The 20,000-nt window shown below is 42.2% G+C and overlaps 1 protein-coding gene across 4 annotated transcripts in view; it reads left to right on the plus strand.

Moving 5' to 3' along the window:
• The window catches only part of SATB1 (SATB homeobox 1), an 84,958-nt gene that overhangs the window by 37,144 nt on the left and 27,814 nt on the right, over window positions 1-20,000 (plus strand). For all 4 annotated transcript variants that reach the window (XM_045297582.1, XM_004704018.2, XM_004704021.2 and 1 more), the window contains exons 8-9: window positions 2,368-2,580; window positions 12,149-12,304. In XM_045297582.1, the coding sequence (XP_045153517.1) occupies window positions 2,368-2,580; window positions 12,149-12,304 (369 nt within the window). The remainder of the gene's footprint in view (window positions 1-2,367; window positions 2,581-12,148; window positions 12,305-20,000) is intronic.

Genomic DNA, 20,000 nt, shown 5'->3' on the forward strand with positions numbered 1-20,000 from the left:
AACATTTCCTCTCCACTTAAGCCCCCGGCATTAGGTCCTCATTTTCCCCTTCCCTCCCCACTCCCCCGTAATTGGTAGATTTTGCTTGGGCATGCACATTTTAAAATTTATTTTCAGTATGTTTCAGGGGTAGGAAATTTATACTTCTCATCAATTTTTTTTGACCTGCATTTTTTTCAGTTTGGCTAAAGCACATCATCAATTTTTTTTGACCTGTATTTTTTAGTTTGGATAAGGCACATCTAAAAGCAATCACTCTAGTTAGTTGGTCTTGTGCAAATTAAACCTGGATGATTACATGCGTGACTAGTTTTAGTTAGATTAGTTGGATGTTTTGCTCTTGTAGAAACATGACTGGAGAAGCTCTGTTGGTGTAGGGCACATGCTGGGGCTCCGCAAGGTCAGCAGTTTGAAACTATCAGCTGCTCCAGGAAGAAAAACCACTCATTAACTTGATGGCAGTGAGTTTGGTTTTTAGTTATAGACATAATTGTAGCGTTGCGTGTGACTATCATATCATAAGTATCACTAACATATTTCTTCCTGATAAAACCGAAAGCTCATGGTGTTTTCCAATTTTTTAAAAATTTCATTAGATGAGTGAAACTATAAAATGTTCTGTAAAATATACTCTCAAATTCCATGAACCTGTCAGAGGTTCTTTTTATTATTTCTGGAGGGTTTTTGTTTTGTTTTAAATAGAAGCCTACCCATTATTGTAAGGGGCCCTGGTGATAGGGTAATTTAAGGGCTTAGCTGTGAACCAGAAGATTGGTAGTTCAAACCCACCCAGTGGCTCTATGGGAGAAAAACCCTGCCATCTGCTTCCTTGCGATATTACAACCAAGAAAACCCTCTGGCCTCTCCCATGAGGTGGCATCAGTCAGATCAGACTCCGTGGCCCCCAGGGACAGCGGCAAATGGCTTTAAAAACGGACAGTGATTCGGTATTGTCTGTGCCCGACTGTTTCTGTGTGGTCAACGTGGGACATGAATGCCGAGGCACTGGAGAGAGAGCTGGGTTTGCACTTCTAGGAGACAGAAAACCTGAACGTTATTATCTTGGGACTTATTTGGGCATGCATACCTTTTGTCCCCAAATACTTGAGGTTATTGAAGATTGAGGTTTCCAAATGATACCGAAAACTCTGGAGAGTTTTCTTCCCATGTAAGTCAAGAAACCGATATTCTGGCAAGTGACAGAAAGCAAATGTCAGTATTCTAGGCATTGTTGCAACAGTCAGACTAACGAGACGAAGGCTCCTCAACCCTTATAAAACGAAAGAAGATCTTTCTTTTCTTCCCTTTTCATATGATTCTTTCTACGCAGTACAGAAACTCACTAACTTTTAAAAAAGGCCTTCTTCCGAAAGTTAAAACGAAATTGGTTGTAGATTAAGGTTGTTGACTATAGAGAATGGCACCTAACTGTACTTTGCACTTTTTCGGGAGTAAATTCCTCCATTCACGCATCATGATTCGTGTATATTTCTCATAACCTCGTGCTTGGAGGGATGTAGGAAAAGTGGATCTGGGTCTGGATCTTTCACCCAGGATCTGTGAGGTTCAGCAGCGTGGGGGAGAGTTCATGTGGGTTCCTTTAAGAGTTACTTAGAAAGAGCCACCCAGTATCATTGGCTTTTCTAATGTGAAATGGCCAGCCCTGGGACTCTATGGGACTGTCTTGTTGTTGTTTTTTTTTTGTCTCCCAAATTTTCCACCTTTGGGTGCCGTCCTACCACGTAGTCATCATTGTATGTCAACAGAGAACATTTCCGTTCCCTTCTGCCTTACTCAGGTTTCAGCGTCTGTGGGTTTTTGCTGAGATTTAATATTGTGGCAAGCTTTTGCTGTTGCCTGCGAAAATACAGCATGTATCTCTGTCAGCGCTTTGGTCGTCATCTGATGAAGTGTTCTGTATAAATTCCCCTGCTTTGAAAGTTCGAGCACATCTCCAGAGAAGGCTTTTGCATCTTTACAGATTGGGATGCTGTCATTTCGCTGTCTTCTGTCTAGCGAGCCTGAGACCGAGACAGTTGAGCGCTGCTGCAATGGGGGCTTTCATTGATTCCTAACGTCCCCCTGTCGCTTCCCTGAGCAAGGCTTCATGCAAGTTAAGCTACTCAAAGGAAGGAACCCAATTAGGCAGCTTCAGTTTATGTTATATGTGAAGCAGATGCTTAATAAAATTAAGAATACAATTGAGGGTCTCTTCTCTACGACTTCAGTTGTAACTAATATATTCCTGTGTAGAATTAACTCCTCCGACTGTTCCTGTTCTAAGCAGAGTGGACCAGAGAAGGGAAGGGCCACGGGGGCTTGCCCAACCCCCGGCCCAGCTGACTCCGTGCATTTCTTTCCCCACAGGGCTTGCTTTCAGAAATCCTCCGGAAGGAAGAGGACCCCAAAACTGCCTCCCAGTCTTTGCTGGTAAACCTGCGGGCCATGCAGAACTTCCTGCAGTTACCTGAAGCTGAAAGGGACCGCATTTACCAGGATGAAAGGGAAAGGAGTTTGAATGCTGCCTCGGCTATGGGTCCTGCCCCCCTGATAAGCACACCTCCCAGCCGGCCTCCCCAGGTGAAGTCGCGTTTTCCGGCTTGCTCTCCGCCAGTCTGACGTCATCTTCTTTTAATGCTTGAGGGAGAACCTCCCAATCAAATGGATGGATGGATGGATGGATGGATGGATGGATGGATGGATGGATGGACGGACGAACAGATAGATAAGGGTTTGAAAGAAATGATCCCACACATCTCAGGTCGCTAATTTGGGTAGAAAAACAATACGCTGTTACTTAGAAGGAAGAAAATGACTTTGTGTTTCTTCATTGCATGGAGCAAGTAGTCTTTAAGTGGGACTATTTGTACTGCTGTGATTAAGTAAAGGAATATTTTAAACTCAATAGGAAAAAAAAAAAAAGGAAAGTCAATTTTGTTCCTACCAGTTTAGAACTGTCATTTGAATCGTAAATAAATAAAACAAAAAATAAGTAATTCCATTTGTATTTACGCTTTCCAATACGAACTGCAGCTGGTACCAATTACACATCATCTCGTTTGTAATCTTTCATAATTAAGTTTAATACAATCCTTGAAGGCAATTTTAAATAGGACGGATAAGGAATTCTGTCCATATCCCCAACAATGGGCACACACTCTATTTTTGCCATGTTTTGCACCTTAGGGAAGTAAGGAAAATCACCTTCCAGGTAACTTTGTGCTTGTGTATCTGGGTTCTTAATATTTTAGCCACCGTTTACAATTCAGTATCATAACTATTTGGAGAATCCAATAAACTCCTTTTCAGTGAAAACTAGTGGATTGAGGTTTTAGAGCAGGTTGAACTTACACACTTACCTTGTGGCTTACACACTTACCTTGTGGCGTGTACACTCCTACAAAGAAGGACAGCTGAGAGTGGATGAAAGTACCATTGTTCATACATCGCAGTTTCATAATCAAATGATTTTGCTGTTAATTTCTTTTTATCGGTAGAAAAAAAAAAAAAGGTACATTTCTAAGTGTGGAAATGCAGGAAAAGCTCATTCAGCGCCAAGATGAAACTGCTGTAGATGCTCCGGAGATCAGAAATAGCCTTAAAACATCCAGCGACTGGTTACAAATTGTAAGCTGCTTATTACAATGTTCTGAAACCTTTTTTTAAAAAAAAGAAATGTCACAATTCATCATAATTTTATTTAATGAAAATTGTTCAGGTCTTGATGTTTATAGTAGTGTCAGGAAATCCTCTATAATTCAGAATAAGAAAGTTATGTTTCTCTAGTAGAAAACAATAGTGTCAATAAACACACAGACTCACCTCCTACACACACAATTCTTGAGTTTGATGTGATTCTTGAGTTTGATAAAATTTCACTTAGGATAAGAAACTAGGAACGTGTGTGTGTGTGTGTGTGTGTGTGTGTGTGTGTGTGTATGCAAACTTCTTGCTATGAAGCACAGTCTAACTCATGGAGACCCAATCGAAAGGAGTAGAACTGTCCCAGAGGATTTCCAAGGCTACAGTCTCTATGGAAGGAGGGTGCTGCACCTTTCTCCTACAGAGTAGCTGGTGGGTTCCAACTCCCAACCTTTCAGTTGCCTGTTGAGCACTTAACAACCGTGCTACTTACATGCACATGGACACACACCTGCACATGGACACACATGAATGTATGTCACTGATTGCATCTTGTCTCATCAAATAAGTGTCATCTTAACTGGGCCATGATTCTCAGTGGTATGGCAGTTAATGTCATGATGTAATCATCCCTCATCACATGATCTGATGATCTGGTGTGATCAGCCAGTCAGTTGTGAGAGGATTTGGGTAAGATGTAAAATCCTTACTCAGGTCACAACCTTGTCCCAAGGTAAGGGGAGTTTCCCTAGAGAGTGGCCTGCATCCTCTTCTATCGCAAAAGGTGGGATACAAGGAGAAAGAGGTTAGCAGAGAGGTAGTAACTTCAGGACTAAGAAAGGAGAGCTGGAAGCTGATCTTTTCTTTTGAAACCAGGTTCCCTGCCCTGAGAACCTTTTACACTCGGGAATATTGATGTCAAGACACATGAAAATCTGCAAGGAATGCTAAGCCCTAAGAGTGAAGGGACCTTCTTCCCGAGCTGGTATTTCTTAGAACTGCCATATTGAATTGAGACTTCTAGCTTCCTAACCCGTGAGAGAATACATTTCTCTCTGTTGACATTTGCGGTATTTCTGATACTGAAGCAATAGAGAGCTAAGACAGATTTGGGTCCTGACATTGAGGTGCTGTGCCAACAGGTACTTAAAATGTGGAAGTGATTTTTGCATTTGGTAATGAGCCCAAATTAGGAATGTTTTCAGGTACTGACAGAGCCTAGATTTTGCCTTGAAGAGACAGTTGGTAGAATTCTGAATGCCAGAGACAATTCTGGTGAAGGCTCGGAAGGAATTCTTGCTCAGAGCTCTAACAAACACCGGGTGTCCACACAGTGGTGGCAGCAGAGCCAGGAGATTAGCATGACCCATGGAGTGAGAGAGCTGAGCCCCTGCAGATGGGAGGTTCATTGTGGAGGGAGAGAGAGGAGAGCCTTCTTCCTTTAGAACCAGCACGCTCTATTCAGAATCCTAGCTGTCCTAACTGTAAGGGAAAACATTGCTGTCTGTGAAAGCGTCCGCTGGTGATATTTCTGTTGTAGCAGGACCAGCTAACTAGGACAGAATTACGTGTGTCTGCGTGACTTTTGTAAGAGTGATTTGATTTAAAATACGGACACAGCAACTCAGCTTTGGGCTTTTTAAAAAATTACCACTTGGTTTGCAATGTGAGTAGCTTAGAGTTAACACACACACATCATCACTAAGTACATTTGCTCTTGTAGTCATCACTAAAGGGCCTCTGGGCGGAGAGGTATTTTGCTCATCACTTTATCTGCAATATTAACAAAAGAATGGCTTACTTAAGACCAGTATGAACTGCAGCATTGAGCTGCTTTTTCTTTTTTTTTTAAAGAAAATCCGTCAAATGCTTGATTGAGTTGTTCCTTGTTGTGGCTCTTGTCTTTGATTCCCCCTCCCCAGGCTTTTGTTGTATTTGTTTGTATTTGTATGCTTGTATTTGTTCTTCAGCTGTGACTCTGCTGCCTTTATTCATCAAGTTTTTGTTTAGGCTGAGTATTATGGATGCTGGTTATTAAGCGATCTATCTTTTCAGAGACTGGGAAGATAACTATTGGGAAGCATATACATACTTAGAGGTCATGCCTGTTGATAGATGTGTACAATTTATTTTGACCTTATTTCCTGATGTACTGATTGAGCCACGCTTAGCTCATCATCTCCAGCAGGGTTGAGAGCTAAACCCTTAAATGGGGGAGTAAGTCAAGGGTGAGCAGAGAAGGTAGATATTCCTAGTGAACTTGGCAAAAATAAATCTCCTCTGAGTGCAGTATTATAGGTCATCTAGACAAATTCCAGGGTGATTATCTGATGCATGTGTGTATGGCGGTATTTTACTGCTCCACCATCAATCTTTACAAGTGCCCCCGTTGCCGCACCAAGGATCTCTTTGCATTACTTATGAGAGCTCCCTGCCAGTTTGTTCATATTTTCCCCTTCAACAATGATCATGATGAATTAAATTTTAAGAAATTCTGAATGTATTGAAAGTATTATAGGTGCAAAGCAGGTACTGTAGATGGAAGAAAACGTATTCTAGAGCAGTTGAACCAGCGCCCTTTTGCAGCAGATGAAATCAAATGCTGTGAGGGGAAGCCTACTCACAGCACATAATAAGGTTTTAGGACAAATGACCAAAAAGAAGAACAAAACTGGAGGAAATCATGGGTATGGCAACAGGCTATGGAATTTTGACCTTCCTAATTTTATCAGTAAGAGGTTATATGATATTGCACGCTTCATTCCTTCAAAGAGAAGAGAACTTAAAACATATTTGTTTGAGATGAACCTCATTTCTCTGTCTACGGAACCCTGATTTTTCTTTGTAAAGACCTGCGTGCTGTAGGCAGAGGCCGATTGCTATCTCATAGAAGACCCCGTTCACCTTTCAATGGGAGAGATTGAGTTCTTGTCAGTGGCTTTCCTGTGGGATTTGGGCTACACACTAAGACGCTGTGGAATGTCCCCACGACACACCAGACCAAGGGTTTGAGTTGAAGGGTGCATTCATCTTTAAAGCAATTTCCCTGATTTTAGTCCAGCCTCCGGTCTGGCTGATAAGAATGCCTTACCTGGGCCAGAGGATGGATCCGAGACTAGTCCAGCCTCAGGAGTTAGCACAGTCTGGGGCAGTCCAAGGGAGAGAACCCTTGCTTATGAATACGCCCCTCTTACTCCTAAAGAGGTAACTTCGCCTATGCGTTCTCTTTTGGCTAGGCTCTGAGCCAGACCCGTTTGCTAAAAGCACATCTTCACAAGAAATAAGAGTACCTTGCATTTGATAATGATTCACAGTTTTCTAAGCACCTTCACATACATTAATTCATTGAGTTTTCCTACCAGCATTTTGGTATGAAGAAAAATGAGAAGTCTAAGGCTTAAAGTTTTCCAATCTCCTATTTAAGTCTTCTGCTCTTCTGTGTCAAGCCACCGATTCAGAATGCAGGCAAACTTATTTTAGAGTCAGGCCAGTGAAACTTAGGACCCTTTTCTATTTGTCCTAGAAGATAGCAAGTTTTATTGTTAAATTGAGAAAAACATATGTAAGAATATTCTCCTGATCTGAAACCATACTCACCACCAACAAATTGATTCCAACTTAAAGTGTCCGTATAGGACAAAATAGAACTGCTCTGTAGGATTTCGGAAACTAAATCCTTACAGTGGTTCTCAACCTGTGGGTTGCGACCCCTTTGGGGGCTGAACGATCCTTTCACAGGGGTCACCCAATTCATAACAGTAGCAAAATTACAGTGATGAAGTAGCACAACGAAAATAATTTTGTGGTTGAGGGGGGGTCACTACAACATGAGGTTGTATGAACTATATGAAAGGGTCGTGCAGCATGAGGAAGGTTGAGAACCACTGCCTTATAGAAACAGCCGCCAGTGGGTTTGAACCAGTCACTCTGCAGTTCACAGCCCAACTGTAAATTCACTGTGCCACTAGGGATCCTTATTCTCCTGATGTTGTTGTTTTTAGATACCACTGCATTGATTTCTACTCCTAGCGACCTTGTGAATGCAACACTGCCTGGCGGTGCGCGGTCTTCACAGTTGTTCCTGGTGAATTCCATCAGTGAAGCCATTGTGCTCTTCCCTCTTGTTGGCGGCAGTCTTCCCCCTTTCCTCTGACCCTTATTTTCCTTCACCAAGCATCATGGCCTTTTTCAGGGACTGTTCGCTCTGAGAGGAGACACTAATTGCTTAACCAGCCATCCCCGTTGGAAGGTTTCAGACAGTCTGGTGTCTTTGGGGCCCTGTAGAAAATGGCCTGCGCCACACTTTGCATGAAGATCCAGCCGTGAACCTGATCACCCTAACGTGTCTTGATTTTAAGTATTTCTTTTCTATACATGCTTAGCAAATTCTCCAGATGATTTCACAAGTGGGATTTTATTAATAACATTTACTGCATTTCGGATTACTTTCTTTTACGTAGACTAGATTGGTTTTAAATTGATTTTTGCCTTAGGTGTGTGCACTTATGCTGGATTTGTGTTTTCCAGTATTGTGCGTCTTTTGTAGTTAGATTTTCTAATGCTTTAGAAATCTATAATTAACAAGTTGTAACTTTTAAATAGATTACGTAATTTTTTTTTTCATTTTTATCTCTAACTTTTGGGGGTTTTTTCCTAAAGGAAGGTGTGATATTTTGAAACAATGCTTTAGAAAATGTATTAAGCTCATGCAAGAAATACATGATTAATCTTGTATCTCCTTAAACCAAATTCTTCTATAATATGGCGAGACATATGTTCATCTTGATTTCAGATTCAGATATAGGTAGGGACTTATTTAAGCAAAATTCTGTTTGCTATGGATACCCTAAATAGCATTAAATTTTTTTTCTTACTTAATGTGCCTGTACAGTGCTTCCTATTGCTACTTTTTAAAAGCTAGAGCATTCTTTAAGGTCCAGATAGAAAAGAATTAATTTTGTTCCACACGTGGAAAAAGGTATGAGAGAGAGGACCCGAGTACTTCCAACAGTATCAGTATGTAATTATTGAAGAATGGGAACTGTTTTCATCACTAATAAGAACGCACATTTGTTATGTAGCATTACTACGTAAAAATTTACAGTTTGAATATTTTGACAAATAACGATAAAGCCATCAGCTACTAAAAACAGGACAAGGAAGTTATAGCAAACCCAAACCGGAAAACAGGTGTAGCGTATTTTAAAGAATAAGAACTTTTCCATTTTAACATGTCCCAAATAGCCTCATGACCTCATGCGGGATATAGCGCCGTGACTTCAGAGGTAAACACTGATGTCAGACAGATGCTAAGTGCAGACTTCAACTTTGTCCTTTGGACAAACTTAGCCCGAGATTTTCTCAAGTTTAAAATGGAGAATTGATAGCCCCTACTTAGAGCTATTGTGGATATTAAAAAGAAAAGTATATTAGCATAGTGCCCAGGAACCCCTCCCCTCCCTAAAAAAAGACAAAAAAACTAATAGATGTCAGGCTTTATGATGATGGTAATAAGAATTATTATGAAGACTCTATAAACTTGTTTTTTGTTCTTTTCGGCAATTCTTCCAACATCAAGGGACAGTGCATGCTTTGACCAGTCAGGATCACAGCAGAATCCCATTTTATATCACCTGAAAGCTCATTTTTTTCTAGAATATGCTTGTATGCATTCAGTAGTTCATGAAAAAAAAATAGAATTTTCATGGGGAAAAAATGTATGCCCGACTGCTCAATTTTATTTAGTGGGATGGGGAAGAAAAAAAAAACAGGCCCCAGAAACTCTGATTCTGAACTACCTCCTGGCGCCGCTGTAACGATGGAGTAGAAGACCGTACCTTGATAAAAGCCATTCCCGAAGCAACTGCATTTGTTTTACCTCCTGTGCTATTTGCGGAGAAGAGCTGAAGAGTAGTTAGTTTGTTTTGCCTGGAATGAACTACTTTATGAATTTTAATGTGCGATATAATATTAAAAGCTAAACCAGGATTAAAGAAGGTGTTTTGTTTTTTTTTTGGTTCTAAGCTAAAATAGTACTTAGAATGAGGTATAAAAGATTTTTGTTTCTATTTTTACCTAGGGAAAATTTCAGCTTTCATGGTTTTGAAAAACTGTCTAAGTCAGTTCCCCGTAAGCATTAGTTTGTGTTTTGGTAAAAATGTGATTCCAGACTTCATATAGCTTTATTTTTGATAGGATGCCGCCGACCTGGCCCAATGAGATGGGTAAAGAGTTTCTCTAAATATGTTTTCACTGAGAACTGCAGATCGTTTCTGACTTTATATTTTGTAAAAGTTCTTTTCATATTAAGAAAATGTTTTATGTATGCTTAGTTTTTGTTTTTTGTTTTTACTCTATTTTTATTGGGTTGGCTACTAGGAAAAGATCATTTCTTTTTTTTTTATGACTTAAAAGTCCTGATTTTTAGTTAAAGCTATAAATGCTTTATATAAAAAAAGAGAACAAGTAAACCAATTTTATGTTTTTAAGAAAAATATATCATAGGGTTGAAACAAATGATTACAGCCCACCTTGAAGGTAAATCTTAAGCATATATATATATATATATATATATATATATATTTTTAACAAAAGAATGGGACTTAATGTCAGAACATATCAAAACACAGTTTTCAAAGCCTAGGTCTCTTAGGTATTGCTAAGCAGACTGCTGCTAGCGAACTGTGTCTTCCAATGCAGTGGACTTCATGCCCCGTTTCCATAACATTCCATTTTCAAAGCGATTGCAATGGTTTTTCTTTTCTCTTTCATTTAAACAATAAGAAAAATAGGTATTAAAAGGGACCCCAGGGGGTGATCAAATCTATCCCTCTGCCTCAAAGCAAGACCACCCCAGAGCAAAGTTGCGGATCTCACCAAAGCAACTTTGTAGGCAATTTATGGTAATGCGTTAACTCTTCTGGCTCTTAAAGTGGTGTTTAGCAGGTTATTGTTTCAAAGCCCTGTGTGGGTTCCTAGTGGCCTCCAGTCCTTAATGCGCTCCTACTTCTGCAAGGGCCCTGCTAATCACTAACCAGAGGCCCAGAGCTAGAAAGGGACTCTCCTGGCCTAGTCTCTTGCTATTCCCATCCCCACTTTATAGCTTACAGGAGGCAGATGAGGCCCAGAAAGTTCGTCAGTTGTCTGGCGTCCTCTGCGTGTGGTGTGGCCGTTTCACGGTGTTGTCCTTCAGTGTTTGGAAGGCTCAAGCCACGTTGCCGGGATAGCTGCTTTCTTGAGGAAGAAGAGGCCAATTGAGTACACCGACTAGATTTAGAAGGTTTCAGAAGGTACCATTTTTGAAGGGGTCTCATTTACCCCCTGACTGCATTTATTGATATAATTTCCTTTACTAAAATGACAAGCAGATATTAGCAGGAAAATGCAAAAAAATTAAGGGGGTGGGGAATAAAATCAAATCGCAACCTCAAAAGTTGAGGTGCAGGGAGGTGGATCACCACATATCAGTAGCAGTTTTCCATTTTTTCAATAAATGAGCAATTCCATGGTTCCCATGGAATGCTTCCAACCTTGTTCCTAAAACTACATAATTAGAAAGTAAATGAAGAGTTTTAAAGATTAATAATGGTATCAGTAAAATTTGAGGTTGAGATTTGATTTTTTTTCGCTCACGATATTTATTGCATTTTCTGCTGACAGCTGCTTGTCACTTTTACTAAATGATGGGTACTGATTTTTTTTCACTCAACCTGTATATATTTGGAATATATTTGTAAAGTCGCTGGTGATGTATTTGGTGTAACTTACAGTAACATTCTTTCAAATATTGTGAAACATGTTCTTATTGTCTGGTTCCACAAGTCCAAAGGAGCTGGTTACGCACAGGGATGCCAGGGAGAGATGAAATAATTATGCAGAACAGCTTGGACATGCACATGTAAAATGCAACCAGCCTTTTTGATAATTAAGCAAGGCACTCTACCTGTTTCATGGATGGATAGAAGATTTAAATATGCAGCTCTGCAAATGGCTTTGTTATGGAAGATTTTAAAAATGAAATGTAAGAGGAAAAGGCATAAAAAAGAGTATAAAATTAAAAAGGCCATAGTATGTCATAGCTATTAGTGTTGCAATTGTCTGTATTAGGCACAGGACACCGACAATGATTCAGCACTGTACATTACATTTTTAATTGTGAATGTCTTCGGTTAGGATTGCAATGGAAGGCAATTGGGAAGCAATTCGTTTAGGGTTGTCAAGTCTTTGAAACTGTTCTGTTTTCCAGAAAACTTACTTTATGGCATTATAATTCCTGGTTGTCAGCTGGCAGTGGCTGTCGTAGTAGAGATGCAATCACCCGTGACAATGTGACTTCCTTAACTTAAGCAATCTGATCTGGAGGTAATAACTAATGCTGAACGACTGCACTGTTGATCACCTTGATCGTAAAAAGGAGCAACAATGTCCAGTTCGGATGCTGAGCCTGGAAAGCATCAAAACAATTTGGTGAATGAAAGCTGACAGTCGTGTTCAAAATGTTTTGTAGGTGAAAACAGCTACTATTGCCACGGAGCGGAATGGGAAACCAGAGAACAATACCATGAACATTAATGCTTCCATTTATGACGAGATTCAGCAGGAAATGAAGCGAGCGAAAGTGTCCCAAGCACTGTTTGCTAAGGTGGCGGCAACCAAAAGCCAGGTAAGAGCCTCTGTTAGACACTGAGCGTGTTGACCTGTGATGCTGTGGAATGTTGGTGAAGAAGAGGTGTCTGCTTTCAGTGTGGACGTGCATCACCGAGGGGTTCTTGGCCGAGTTCTAAGGTGAAGCACAAGGCTCAGATTCATATTAAAGACATGCGGCTTCTTTTCCCCCAACAGCCTTCCCCTGATGAATCCTGATGTCTCAATGATTTCTCAGACATTCCCTGGCTCAGCGAACAGCAGTGTGCACAAGAATACAATCATGCATGGGAATCTTCTTTCTGTGGCTTATTTTAGTTAAAAAATAACTTGAATAACTGTCCTTTCATTATAACTTAATCTGGCCTTGATTTCCACCCTGGAGTGCTACACATGTTACACGGATTCTTTTGTTCTGACTTAGGCCTGTACAACTATTTCATACACTTTAAAACAAACTGGCGCGTGCAAGTGCACAACACGTCAACACACACATCTGTGCCTATTAATGATTTTAGCTGTTCTATACACATATCCAGAGCACACAAATTGAATTAAAATTGGAAAATTATCCAATGGATAAATTATAAATGAATAGAATTAAATTGGAAAGGTTACAGATTGATACAAAACAAGATAAAATCCCAGCACAGATTTGATCATGTGACTGTACATGGATAGCGCACGTTCATCCAAAGTAGAATCATTGTATGTGAACAAACTCAAAACTATCTATAATGTTGTCCTTGAAGCCATGGATATTTTTAGAAGCCCAGAAGAATCCTGAGCAAATACTGAACAGTAGCATTTGATAACACTCCCAAAGTGAAACTTAGAGGCAAGTTAGGCCCTTGAGGTGAGATTTTTAACACCCAGGCCTTTTAAACACATACATTACCATTAATAAACATCCCTATATAAAACAGCCAGGCTATTAACAATTGACAACACCCTCAGAGTCTTTATTTTTTGATGTTACAATGTACCTTTTCCGTTTCTCTGAAAGTGTTACTCTATCAACATCTGTAATGGGACTTGCTGGAAGTTTTGCTTTAGGAAAAGGTGGTAGTCTTTAAGTTACAGGCTGGATGAAATACTTAAGGGATATCTTGGAACTGTTACATAAAAATGATAAAACTCAAGCTGTGGACTGTAAAAATTACAGCTTTATAGGCCACATGCCTATCTACCCTTCAATCACTGTCAAAGTGATAATTTCTGCAATAATATGTTTCTTTTATTGTGAGATTCTAAACATCAAGTGCTGTTTAAACATTAAACTGAATTGTTTATGTTAGTGCTGTACTCAGCGTGTCATACATCAGGCCACTGTAATCTCTCATGGAATGTAAAATTCTGTCATGAATCATGGCTTGTATATCGGAAATTACTGTAATTTTGATTGGAAATTACAGGGCTCTTGAAATGTTTCTAATTATGATAGAATGTTAGAGCCGCTTCAAACCTGTGTGCTCCTTCAAATGTCTTCATTTACATGCCAAGACTATGCATTAAGGAGAAATGTCCCGTTCTCACTTTGCCCCTCACCCACCCACCCTGCACAGTCTTGTTTGGGCTATTTAGTCTAATTATGATGAGGATCTCAGATTTAAATGTATATTATCTCGCCTTTCTTACTGATCCCAAGTCTTTTTCTCTGACCTGCACAATTAAATTATCAAGACTAACAGACTGGCATTCTTGACAGCAGCCAAACGCTTCCCCCAAATCTCCGAAATAGAGTAGGAGAGAAGCTAGACCTGCGGTAGCACTGTAAGGACCAGCAGGAGAACAGAACCAACCAGACCAGACGCTGCAGCTTTGAACTCAGTCACTTAGTGGCCAGTCCTCTTCCGTTTGACCCAGGCTCGCTGCTCCTCTGGGTCGGTCCCCGGCTTCCTCTCCGTCCATTGCGTAGCTCCCTGTGTGTAGCAGGCCCCTTACTCCTGTGTTCTGTCTCCCATTTTAAAAAGTGCCTTGCCAACCTCTCCCCCAGGGACAGGGCTACTTTGCAGAGTGTATCATGCGAGTAATATTTGAGGAACTTTTTTTCCTTTAAGATCCTTTTAGAGGGGTGCTTACAGTTTTTACAACAATCCATACATCAATTGATCAGCTATGTCAAGCATATTGTACGTATGTTGCCAGCATTATTTACTAAAACATTTACTTTCTATCTGAGCCCTTGGTATCAGCTCTTCTTTTTCCCTCCCTACCCTTCTCCCACCCTCGTGACCCCTTGGTAAAGGATAAATTATTATTATTTTCATATCTTACACCAACCGCTGTTTCCCTTCCCCCACGGTTTCTGTAGTTCATCCCCTTTGTGGGTGGGGGGTGTGGTTATGTGTGGATCATTGGGATCGATCCCCCCCTCTTCTTCCCCTCCTCCCCCACCTTCTCCCTACCTTCCTGGGTTCTCTACTCCCATTTCTGTTCTTGAGGGGTGTGTCTGACCTGGATTCCCCGTGTCGTGAGCTCTTTGGGGGAATTTTTTGAAGACCCTTTCTCTTGGCCGCGCCTCACATGGCTCCCTTCGCGTCTCTACTTCAGCCATGTCAGTTGGCAACTTCTGTGAGTCCCCCGTTGATGGTGTGCTGTGCTGCGTCTCCAGAACTGTGGGCCTGGCTAACCCCACTGCTGGTTGGGAGAGAGCCCAACGGGCCAGCAACAACTGGCTGGGGTCAAGTAACGTGCTCATGTTCAGAGGGCTTTCCTCTGGCGGCCTATCTCTGTCGCTCTCTTTGAATTGTTTGTTCCGTGATCTCCCCTATGTACTAATACAGGTGTAAAGACAAACAACGCCAGAAGTAGGACAGTCCCAAATGGTTTCTATCAGTAAGAGAAGATTGGACTTAGCAAGGAATGGCAGTGAATTACTTCAGTGCAAAGAAAGGTCGTTGCTTACTTGAATTTTGTTCTCTGAATGATTTTTGTGTGTGTGAAGGAAACAAACAAAAATGATAAAACATAAGCACCCTAAACCATCAAAGCAGACTTACCTGGTCCATGGTTACAATTTTTAATGTTCCAAATAGTTACTTTTGCCTCAGTGGTGCGTGCCCAGGCTTGTTAAAGGAGGCAGAGGGTTCTCAGATGAAGTGCGCACGCAGAGGGATGCACGGCCTTGCTTCTGTCTGGGCCCATCTGTCTGTTTCCGTGACCCACCTTTCTCTCTGGGTTGGCTGGAAATGGACATCCGTCACCTTCTTGTGCTACACCCTGTCTTATATGATATACTGTCCACGTTCTGTTCTCAGAGGAACCCCGTGAGCCAGCATTCCCCATTTTGCACGGGAGTCCTACAACTGATAAATAGCTAACCCCGGCTTCTCCACCTCTCTCTCCGACTATTTTAAGGTCTCCTCAGGGTACCTGAGTAATGGGTTTTGGACTGAAGTTACCCCCTGCTCCAGAAAGAGGAATTAGGGAGATTGAGCTGCTCGATCGTGCAGGCGTATCTTCTTTGGCACGTTCCTCGATCACAGGCGCCTACCATTGTAGGATCTTCAGAATCCGGCTTCTTTCTGGATGGCTGGGGGGTGGGAGGGCGGCGGGCCTCGCAGTGGAGGAGGCTAAGGGAGGCGATGGGATAGACTGGGTCATGCATCCCATCATGGGGGGGTGGGGGGGCAGTTTGTTTAACCTTTTGGAGGCAGTGATGGTTTTCACTGGGAGGAGGTCACAGTTGCTCATGTATGCAAAGGGCTTCAGTCGGTTTTCCCCGCACTGTACACAGATGGGAGCCCTGGTGCCAACGCAGGGCGCTCATTGGGCTGCTGTCAGCAAGGCGGGTGAGCTACTGGAGCCTGCCAGCCACTCTGCAGAGAAACCTGAGGTTGCCTGTTCCCATAAAGAGTGACCATCTTGGAAACCCAAAGGAGCAGTCTGCTTCACCCTACAGGGTCACTGACTCAGCAGCCACCCAGTGGCAGTGGATCTGTCTGTTTTGTTTGTTTTAATACACAGATGGTCAAGGTATTATAATGTGCTACCTATAAGACTGCCCACACCCCAAAAGGCTATTCCCACTCTGTATGATAGGGTGACACTGCCCCGGTGAAGTTCTAAGACGGTAACTCTTTAAAGAAGTAGAGACCCCCATCTTTCTCCTGTAGAGCGGCTCAGGGTTTCAAATTGCTGGCCTGGCAGGATCACAGCTCAACAGGTAACCTTGACACCCCCAGGACTCCTTACAAGTCTTTGCCCCTTACAATGATAAAGAGTTACTAGTGCCTCTCAAATAGCTTTCATTGCAGAAGGTTCAGTGTTGGGTAGGTGCCCTGCATGGAAGACCGCGTACTTGTTTTAAAGTTACTCCAGTCCCGGACTTCAGTGGACCCAGACACGTCACAGCTGCACTCTGCAGGGACTGACTCGCCAAGTCCGTCCGGTATCAGGAACCAAGTCATGGAGATGCCACCATTTCACATGCATTCTATTCCCCCTCCTCTATGAGAAACAGACAGGAGATTGTTTTTAGCTCTAATGGAAACGTCTGGATGAAATATGCCAGCAAACCCAGGAGACAGGCTACTTTTTTTGTGCTTGGGTAGGAAAGCAGGCAAATGCAAACTTTAAAAACGATGATGTGCTTTCAACATAATGTGAATAGCTGCAAACGAACACACTTTATATTCTGCGTATTCAAATAAGCAGCAGTTTTTCGAAGTGCATCACATTGGAATTTTATCAGACATTTAGTCTGATACCATTCAAATAATTATGAGAGCAGAATTTGCTAATTTTACTGTTTGGAAAAAAAATAGTCGATTTGGGTAATAACCATTACGGTATCAAGGTTCAGTTACTGTTCATTGGTTATAGTGTTTTCATATGGGAGATGGAAATGGAATTTTTTCCTTAATGGTGGCAGATGTTGGAATCTAATTTCATTCCACAGCAAACCCCTTGAGAGCTCTGAGACTTCAAGGTGTATGTCCAGCAAGGGGACATTAGCAGCGCCGAAGGGCTCGCCTTGTACATCGAGTGGTTGCATTGATTTTTATGTTTGCAGAAGTGGGGCCGGCGGATACCGCAGGGCAGGAAGAGAGGAAAGGGCTTTTACCGAGCAGCGCCGGCTCACCACTTGCGTTTAGACAATTACTTCTATCCAGTGCTTTATTGAGCAAGGTGTTTCTCTTAGGTAGTGAGACAGTGAGAATTCTGTTTGAATGTGCTTTCTCTACCATCTTCACCCAGCAGTCGTCGCCAGCGTCTTTAGCCCCTACCCTTGTGACTGGTGGACAGGTCTGCTTCCCACCAAGAAAAGACAGGGTTGGCCCCGGTGAGAGGGCTTGGCCAGGAGGACAGACCGACCCATCTGACGTCTCTAGTTTTCTTCGCAGACTCTTCACGGACTTTTGTCCTTGAGATCCAAGACCTGGCATATAAGAGAGCAGGAGGGGGGGTGGGGGTGGGGTGGAAGGGCAAAGAGGTGGCTTTTGTTGCCTTTGGTTCTCAGATGGAAAGCAAAAAGCATCCTTTTGACCTTTGGGTTTGGAAATTCTTAGATGGTGTCCAACACAAGGAAGACATGACGTGAAAGGGGCTAGAAGTCGGGCTAAAACGGTCATTTTCAAGGCTGGGCCCAGGAGGAGGGCGGTCACGGTGCCGCATCCTTGTCCAAGTGTACTGAGTGGCCTTCTGACTTGGTTAGCGTTCAGTTGCGCTTCCCCGAGGCGGCAGCTCGAGCGCTGTGCTGCGCCACTCTCTTGGCATGTTCATGTCACAGATGTGGCTGCAGCAGTGTTTGACCCACGTGGCCTCCGGTTTTCTACACGCAGCACACGTCCCAGTTTGTGTCCTTGCTAGTACCCCATCCTTCTCTAGCATTCTGGGAAGATGCGTGCAAGTGGTCCCCTGAAACCCCTTCTCTTGGCCCAGCTGAATTTTTTTGCAGCCGCCGGAGGAGCAGACAACCATCTCTTCCCTCCTTCTCTGCCTGGTCCTTGGTTGTTTCCTGGGCAGGATGGACCTTGGCTCGGAGATCAGAGTTTAGGTTACCCAGAACGTTGAGCCGGTTTGCCTGAGGGAAGGGGTTGGTAAGAGGAACACTTGTAGGGAAGGCAGGGAGAGAAGTCAGCCAGCCAGTGAGTAGCCCACAGGTCTCAGCCACCCGCCTGTGTTCGGTTTCATACATGTGTGGAGGCCGCCTGCTGCGGCATTGAGTGAGGAAGATGTTCCCCTCCTTGGGCCCCTGCACTGGGGATCCACAGTGAATTCTCTTACCAAAGATGGACCCCCTTTATGTATCTAGTCAATTAATTATTACGCAGCACTACTGCCGTGAGTGTCTCAACAGGCTGAAATATGCTCAAACGCTGTTTCCGGGCACATGATCGCTTGAATACTGCAGTTTTTTAAGGACTTGTAAAATGAATAAATCTAAAGATACACCCATTTCACATTCAGCATGATTGAAACAACCGTCAGTTTCAGTGCGTGTAGTTTGATCAAGGATGTTCCGAATTATTAAAGAGAACACTTACTTAAGCCAATTATGTTTTTTCACTAAAAGGAAGGTCATATAAAGAAATGTAGATATTTGGTGTTAATTCCGATAAGGAATCGAACAGAAGCTCCTCAGTTGTCTTACTGATACTTTCAAATAGCTTCCAATTACCCCCTTTCTCCCTAAATTTAACATCAATTAACCAAAAGTCCTGTAGACACAACTTCCCCATCAGCCCTCTTAATATGTTTAACTATTATAAGTACAGCTATAATTCATTGAAGCCAGTTTAGTTTCTTCATCCTCAGAAAATGCCACAAGAAAAATTGGAGACAAGATTTAAAGAGATATAACTGGTGCACTCTTTGAGTGTCACTGTATGTGAGAACGTATGAGGAAGGTGACTTACTTCTACAGCAGTGGTCCCCTTGAAAGTGTTTCAGTGTGTATTTCCTGGAGGGCAAGGGTAAGTGAATTAAATATTTTTAGAATCTACATTCATCTGAGGCCACCTCTTGCTCAAAGATCATAGTAGAAGTTCAACTGTGTGGACTAAGAAGAGTTCCTCTTTTTTTAAGCTCTTCTCTAACCCACTCTGACAGTTGATGAATGGCTTCTTCAGGGACAGGAACCAAACCAAACCATGGCTGTTGGACTGATGCCAACTCATTGGGACCATATAGGACAGAGTAGAACTGCGCCCTGGGTTTCTGAGGCTGTGAATCTTCTTGGAAGCAGACTGCAGCATGTGCCTCCTGTGGGGTGACTTGTGGGTTTGAACTGCTGACCTTTCGGTTAGCAGCCCAGCACTCAGCCACTGCACAACCACGATCAGGAGAAGTACAAAAACAGGAGTAGGGAAGAGGACAAAACAATGGAGTTTAACACTGGCAGGATTTAATCTTAAAACTGAATGCCATTCAGTTAGCAGATAACAGTGCTAGAACCCTTCAACAAGCTACCAAGCTAAAATACAGTCTTTTCTCAGGCATCTCAACAGTTGTCTTTTCTGTTTTTGATCGTGAAGGTAGATTTTATTTTAGCTTTATCTTCTTTTCCCCTCATATGAGGAATGAAAATAAAGGCACTGTGAAATGAATGAGCTATGAAAATGTATTTATGTAAAATGACAATAGAAAAATAGCTCTGAAAGAAACGGCACCATTAAAATTTCACATCAATGGAAGGTGTTAAGAAAGGAATGGAAGAGCTTAGATTGATAATATGAATCTAATGTAGATTTTTTTCCTGCCTTGTCAGA

This window comes from Echinops telfairi, unplaced genomic scaffold, assembly GCF_000313985.2.
Source record: "Echinops telfairi isolate 266 unplaced genomic scaffold, ASM31398v2 ScPeMD7_7420;HRSCAF=8458, whole genome shotgun sequence".
NCBI lineage: Eukaryota > Metazoa > Chordata > Mammalia > Afrosoricida > Tenrecidae > Echinops > Echinops telfairi.